The sequence below is a fragment of the Bidens hawaiensis genome, unplaced genomic scaffold (assembly GCF_021521415.1).
Source record: "Bidens hawaiensis isolate Kalapana, Puna unplaced genomic scaffold, B.hawaiensis_p1.1 tig00028735_1, whole genome shotgun sequence".
NCBI lineage: Eukaryota > Viridiplantae > Streptophyta > Magnoliopsida > Asterales > Asteraceae > Bidens > Bidens hawaiensis.
In genome coordinates this window covers 44956-52830 of record NW_027494701.1, presented here as the reverse complement: position 1 = coordinate 52830, position 7875 = coordinate 44956, and the positions used below count along the sequence as shown (strand labels likewise).

The 7875-nt window shown below is 29.7% G+C and overlaps 1 protein-coding gene across 1 annotated transcript; it reads left to right on the top strand.

Annotated features, from left to right (window-relative positions):
• The first annotated feature begins 5821 nt into the window (after positions 1 to 5821).
• On the top strand, positions 5822 to 6517 carry LOC143577563 (uncharacterized). Its single transcript, XM_077061360.1, has 2 exons — positions 5822 to 5873; positions 6004 to 6517. Exon 2 carries the CDS (start codon positions 6006 to 6008, stop codon positions 6354 to 6356), a length of 351 nt encoding a protein of 116 aa, XP_076917475.1. The 5' UTR covers positions 5822 to 5873; positions 6004 to 6005; the 3' UTR covers positions 6357 to 6517.
• The last annotated feature ends 1358 nt before the right edge of the window (positions 6518 to 7875 follow it).

The window sequence follows — 7875 nt, the reverse complement described above, 5'->3', positions numbered from 1 at the left end:
TAATTATTATATGATTTTCTTATAATTTCTTTAGGTTTTATATAAAAATTCAATATTCAATGGAGATGTTGAACTATTACGGTTTTATGGTAAGGTTTTATTTGATATTCTAATAGTCGATTCTCATATTATTTATTATTTCATTGTCAATACATTATCTTTGTCATTATTTCATATTATTTATTATTTCCGGCTATTGGTAATTATTTTGGTTATACTATATAACATTAATTTTAAATTTGTCCACATTATTGGTGATTATTTTGGTTACTAACCAAAATTCCGTTTACTCCAAATAATATATTGTTATTTTTATCAAAACAATTCTATATTAATACAATTACCTTATATATTGATAGTATTACAAAAAATCAAAATATTTGACTATTAATGTTTTCTAAAATAGTTATAAAATAAATTGATTTGACTATATTAATGATTTTCATGACAGTTATAAAATTAATTGATTTGATATTAATGTTTTCCAAAACACTTATAAGTATAACTAATTTGACTAAGTTAATGCTTTCCAAAACACTTATAAATTTAATAGATTTGACTACGTTAATGCTTTCCAAAACACCCAAGTTATTTTTTTTATAATTATAGAGTAATAGAAGGCGAATCAAATCACCCGTTACTATAATATAATTTCTTTAATGTTCAATATGATTTTGTTATTAATATTCCCGTGACTTTAGTTTAATTTTGAGGCGTTGCGATTCATGATATGTTGTGTTTGTAAACTATTAGTTTGCTTTGATGAACTTAAGACCACTTTAACAGACAAACAACGTCAAAAATACCATTTTAGTTAAAGGAACCGGTCAAGTTCATCATTTTTTACTTAACCGGTTATGATTAACGTTTTTAGTAAACATGTCAGGATTCCCATTTTTATATTGAAATTTGACTTTAGTTTCAGATATTTGAATATACTTTTTGAATTGTATATTTATGTTAAAAATGTACATTTATTTATTTCACTTTTTATTTTTATGCTTAAATTTCAAATGAAGATAGTTATTATAAACAATCTTCTATTTGAAATTCAAATTAATTAATATTCAAATTAGTTAACATAATCATTTTAATTACTTTAAATCTCAGCTAACATTATTTGACCAATCTCAACAGAATTTAAAATTTTCCATATTTTTCAGTGTCAACAAACTTTCTATTTGTTTATATTTGACCAATTTTAGTTACACTTAAATGTTAAAATTAATGTCTAAAAATAAACCTCTTAATTAATAATTTTAATCTTATGTTCGAAATTCAAATTAACATACTCATTTAATGTTATTAAAAATAGAATAAGTTAGTTTCTTAAATACGAAATTTGAAATTAATCTTTTCAAATTTATATTTTAATTTCAAATTTCAAATAGTCACTATAACTGCTTAATTTATGGTTAATACTCATAACATATTTAAACCATATTAAATAAAGAATTTTACAAATTAAATACATACTTTTAAAGTTTTCCATAGTATTCAATCTCAACAAACTTTCACATCTCTTAAATTTGACCATTTTTTAATTATACCTAAAAGTCAAAATTAATGTCTAAAATAAGCCCCCGATTATAATACTTCAAGAATCAAAAACCTTTACATAATTTTTAAAGTTGACTAATTAACCAACTTTTTTTATATTTTGTAATTATCTCAAAATTATTTAGTACTATTAGTACAATACAACTGTATTGTTTTGATTTTTTTATTCATGAATTTGAATAATAACCTTAGATTTTATATATCTAAGTACAAATTTAATGTCTATAAAACAAAAGTTCATTTTCACATGCCTAGAGCCTCCACTGTCCACATACCATAGACTCTCGATGCATGTGAAAGCTCTCTGCACATATAAAGAAAATTAGTTAGAAGGTTTAACCCAAGCCATGTTGGTCTTGGGTTGCTCATTTGAAGAAGACAAATCAATTTATGTTGAAGATTCTTTACAAGATTCATCAACTGTTTTTGAATTTCTATTAACATCTTGATCTCAACACTTCATGAAACTGCTGATGGATTACTTGGAATAACATTTTTGTGAGGAGGGATGCTTGTTGATGGAGCATTTGTTCCTTGAACAATTCTAGAACTAAGAATGTTCTTCAGAGCCATAGTAATAGGTGTATTAATGGTTTCAAACCGAACTTTCTTCTTGGGTGTGGGACTATGAATTTTAATGAAGACATCAGGTGTTTCAACAATTTTCTTGTGATGAATAACTTTTAAAAATTTACAATCCTCAGTTAGATGATTGTTCTTTTTACATACATCACGTGAATTTGACAACAAAGGTTTCTTTTGAACATTTTTTGATTTTTTTTTATTTTAGTCACACCTAATCTGTCAAAAATACTGTTTCTGGTGATTTGTATCCAGGTACAAAAGTTAGATGAAGTTCAGCTTGATTAATGTCAAATGCATTATTCTTGACTTGAGATACAAATGATCTAGGAACAAATGCGGGAGCAGTTGCTACTAGTTTGTTTAATTCATTTTTCTTTGAAATTGCTGATGACCCTGATGCATCATATGTTTGAGTTAAACCAACTGTTGTAGTGTTTACACCAGTTATTTCTGAAAGTGTTGATGAATAGTGATCAACATCTGATCTTTGAACACTTAAATTAGTAAATGAACTTGGTTTGTACTTTAGTGATGCATCAATTGTTTGATACCAATTCCCTATTTCATCTTGACTAGCAGGTTTCTGTGGAATAGCATTTGGTAAAACAACTTATGAAACTTATTTTTGAAAAATTGTTTTTTTCTCAAGTTTATCAACACAATTGAAAAGAGTATAATAGAGTCTAATTTTGAGGTTGTTCAATATGATTATATCCGATACCAAACTTCACATTATTGCTTGATTGCTTACTTGGGAGCATTTGAAATCCTTTGCTGGATTCAATCCATTTACCACAATATACTTGAGTTTGTTCTAATGTTTTGTTGCACTCATTGCACTTTTTCAACAAATCTTCCGCAAAGCATTTTTATCTAACAAAGCATGTTTTAATTTCAAAATTTATTTTTCATTTTCATTTTCATTTTCATTTAGTTTGACATTCATGTCACTTTTAGATTTTAAAATTGTTGATTAAAGTTCAGCAACTTGTTTGATCATTTTTATGTTTGCAAGTTTGATAATTGAAAATGCAATGATCCGGTCATTAGAACATAGCTTTTGACAAATCTCAGGTGTTACCTCATCAACAACAGTTTGAAAAACTTTCTCAGCAGTTGTTTGTGCATTTGCTGAAACATCACTTTCCATCAGTACTTGCAGAATATTATTGTTGAAATCATCCTCCAATTCTTTCTCTCCAGATGTTTCTTCTCCTATAACCACTGGAGCAAGATCTTTGGTACTCATTTCTTCAGGTAGACTACTCCAATTAACACATTCTTGAGTGAAGAAACTTGTCTTGGAGTTATCAAGACTAGATGAGGATGATCCAGTTGTGGCTACAGGAGTTGGTTTAACATGTGTATTAATGGGTTTCATGACTGGAGGTTGAAAAAACTACATCTGCTACATTTGTTGAGGCATAGGGGAATACTGATAATGATAATGAGGAGCAATATTTGGTAAACTGGAGAAATATTGAAAAAGTTGATGTTTTTCAGGTTTATTTTGTTTTTCATGACCGGAGGTTGAAAAAACTACATCTGCTACATTTGTTGAAGAAGTTGGTAACCTGGATGATGTTTTCCATATTATAAAAATATTATATCCTGGTTTATTTTGTTTTTCAGGTTGTGAAGCAAAATGACATTTTTTTGTTGGAATGTTGAAGAAATTGATGATGAGCTAATATGATTACAACATGTTTATGTCTTTGTTTGTTTGTTTTTTAGGTATATTAACTTTGTGTATGTATTAAGTCTTTATGTACACAATCTGAATGTTTAATATTTTGATACAAACTTATGTTAAATATTTGTCTTGATTTAAAATGTAAGTTATGAAATTTTATGGTTGTCTATACTTATATGTTGTTTATTTGTTTTCCACCCGTGTGTAATACGGGCAATATCCAAGGATGTATATTGAGATTTATGATTTGTTTATAAATTTGTGAATTGTATTTGTACATTTATTTCTCTTATTAGCAATACATTGAATTTGATTTTGTGGTAATTTTAGTTTTCTTCTTTGCATGTATAAAAATTTACAACACATTTATTTATATTTAGATGATTGTTTATTAAACAAGACTTATGACTTCATATATCATGATGTAGTTTTTATTGATATATTTTTTTGGCTTTATGGTTTAAGTTAGAAATATGTTTTAAGCTGGCATTTTACTTTGTTTGTTGTATGTTATTTTGTTTTAATAAAAACAACAATGTAATACATTCATGCGTATAATACACATCAATGTAAAATTATTTGTTCTTATAAATATTACACTATCAATTCATTAATGTTATTATTATTGTTATTAAAAAAATATTAAGTTTTTAATAGGAGTGATTTTGTGAGAAAATATAAATATAAATAAATATCTAGATTGTATATTTATTATTATGAAGTAAGACTAGTATTTTTGTGATCTCAAGTTCGATTCTGAGGGCATCTGGTTTTACCATCAGTCGGTCTTCGGACGTGTGAGTTTTCCTCGAAACTTGAGATAACTTAAAGACGCTCAGAGACTCCGTACGGCGGGTGATGGTGGCGTTTAGCCATTGAGTCACCCTATGCCGAGGTACCGAGCACCAAGGCATTTTTGTTAGTTAAAAAAAGAGTAAAAGAAAAGGAGAGAGGCTTGCTTCTTCGTCATCGTTCAAGGACAAGCGACGATCTGTTCTATTAATATTAATATAGTCGCCACCAGATTATTTACCCAGCACTAACTAACACTATAACCAGTCAGTCGTTGAGATCAAAAGATGGAAACCGCCGCTAATACTGCTGCTCTAAACCAAAACCAAAACCAAACCTCCAACCGAATTCTTCCAAAAAACGATCTGCTGATTCCATCCATGACTATGTCTAAATAATAATAATAATAATGCCTAAAACTATGTCTAATTCACTCACTGCTTGATTCATTGAATTAGGAATGTAGCAGTTTTATAGTCAATTTGTGGTATTATAGTATTATATGTGGTTAATCTTTATGTAACTTGTTAGTAAGGCTGCAAACAGTGAGCTACTTAAGATCGGATTGATAAAACCTCGAAACGAGCCAAGTCTTATCAAGCACGACCCTCTTATAAAGCTCATTTAGTCCTTGGGAAGCTCGTTTAGTCCCGTCGAGCTTTAAATAGTCACTCTTTTGGACTTCTGTGTTGATTTCACGTTGCGCTACTGAGCTCGAGCTGACCTTTGGCTCCTTTAAGTTACTGCACACGAGCTCGAGTCGAACTTAGGTTCGTTTAAGGTTTTTCTCTAGATATTAAAAATCGCTTAAAAATGTATATAAATTTAATAAATAATAAACGAGTTGGAATTGAGCTTGAAAAACGACTCACGAGCCGAGCTAAGCTCGAGCTTTCAAAAAAGAACTCGAAACAAGCCAAGCTCGGGCTCGGCTCGTTTACACCCCTAGTTAGTTATTAGTGCATGTCTGTACAATATTCAATTATATTTTTGTGAAATATGTTTATGGTAATACAAGTGTTAGATGCATTGCTCATAAGTCATAACACAACATATTTCGTATAACCAGTTCTTAATACATTATTGGTTTGATTATTATGAAGATTTAGTCAGTATGTCAATATACATAATATTTATACAAATGCTTTGTTTGCATTACTTTTCCTGTGAACTTTTCTTATTTCGAAGGTTCTGCGGACTCCAGATTGTAAGACTTCCAAAGCTGCGAGTGAAATTAATCAACGTAAGTCTTTACTCTTTACAACAATCAGAATGTTCTAAAATATTAACTTGTTTAAATAAAATGGTTTAGAATGCATCATATTTCGTATTATGTTTCACCAACATCTCATAGAAGTACATACATATTTCAGAGATGAAGGTGTTAATGAAGCTATATGAAGAGATGACATCAGAAACTAACACTGTGGAGAAATCTAAGAACACCGTTGCTGACAACAGTGTCGATGACCAGAAAAAGTCAACAGATGTCAAACCCGAGCCTGCATTAGAGAAGGAGAAACCGGTCATCAGAAAGCCTTCAGAAGAAAGACCCGCTACAGTTGAAGAAGTGGTAGCACATGGTAGCTACATTGTTGGTGGGTCCGCTTTCGGTTGGAATTTCATCACTTATCCCAGCACTAAATTGACTGCTTATTATGGTAGGAGTAAAGAGGATTACCGTGCAGCGAATCCCATTCCAACTTACTCAGTAATGGTCGAGTAACATAAAGTTGTTGATTTAGACAAAGATTACCTGTTAACTGCGCGTCATAGGATGTTTTATTTGTTGCTACTTTTGAATGTACTTTTGATGAATAGTATTGCTGTTTGTAGGTCGTGTTTTTGTTTTCTTTATTTTGTGATCAGTGTTTCTTAAACTTGTAAGACCTAGTTAAGTTTTACAAATTACTCAAAAGATATGCAACAACATAGTCTAAACCTGAAAGAAAAAAACTTCACATAATGATAGACATGGGCCTCACTTATGTAAAACCATATTTGAAAGGGATGTGATCCTTATACGCTATCTTCATGCTGACTTATACGCTACCTTCATGCTGACTGGACATGCTTATACGGCTTATATAGGTCTATAGCGCTTTTTATAATCCAAGGTCAAAGAAGTAAAATGTGGGAATGAATTAAGTGTGTTTTTGAAATAATTTTTTGTACTTTAAAAGTGAGGGATAATTTAACGGATGAGGTGTGAATGCTCTAAAATTACACATAAGGTCTTCAAATTCAAAATCAATAAGCATTGTATTACAAATTTAACCTAAACTGGTTCAACTTGTGTTGCATGCGTTTATTGTTATTCGAGTTCGGTTTTGCCATTTGAACCTTAAAATTCCATGAGGAAAATATGGTTGGCTAAAAATAATGAATTCATGCCTATAATTATTTGTCTAATTCCTATTTTCCTTTTTTTTTTGAGTATTATACATTCAAGCTAAAATATATGGTTTGTAAATTACTTAAAATCCAAAATGAACACTAATATTCTATAAGTTCACTTTTTTCAGTTTGAATTACACACCGAACCAAAAGTACCATGTTTGTCTTGGCTTGGTCTTTTCAGTTTTTCTTGGTTTCGAGTCGGTCTGATTATTCTATTTTGAGGAGTACCTTATATAAACTGAACCGATCTGAATAAATAAACACCTTTAGAATTACACTAATTAAAGTTTATAAATAATACTTAAAAAGTTTTAAAATAAATAAAAAAAATACATTGTGTATTTGATTATTAAATAAATAATAAATATACACGACACCATCTCATCTCACTTGTCACACCCCAACCTACGGCGAAAATGCCGGGGCGTGAGCCGATTGCTCAAGCTCTCAAGTTACTATCATGCAATATTTGAAGTGATAATATCTATTAATCAAGTTATATAAATCCAACAAAGTTCAGATAAACAAAATACATAATTCCATAGATAAAACAAATAAGACAAAAATCTAAATTTAAATCTTGTATCTTCTCTCTAGCATGTAACTCTAAGTTTCTTTAAAAAGATCCTGAACAATCAAATCATTCCATAGATTAAAATTACCCGAAAACGAAAGCGGGTCGAGTATTGGTATTTAATATGTTATATGAAAACCCGAGTTGTTACACTGTCCCATCTTTTTTGATTTTGGGTTGATCATGGGAAAGGAAGCGGTTCGAACTTGTATCTCTATTTCTGATTTGGGTGAATCCGATTTTAGAGATCAACACATCCTTGATGTTGCTA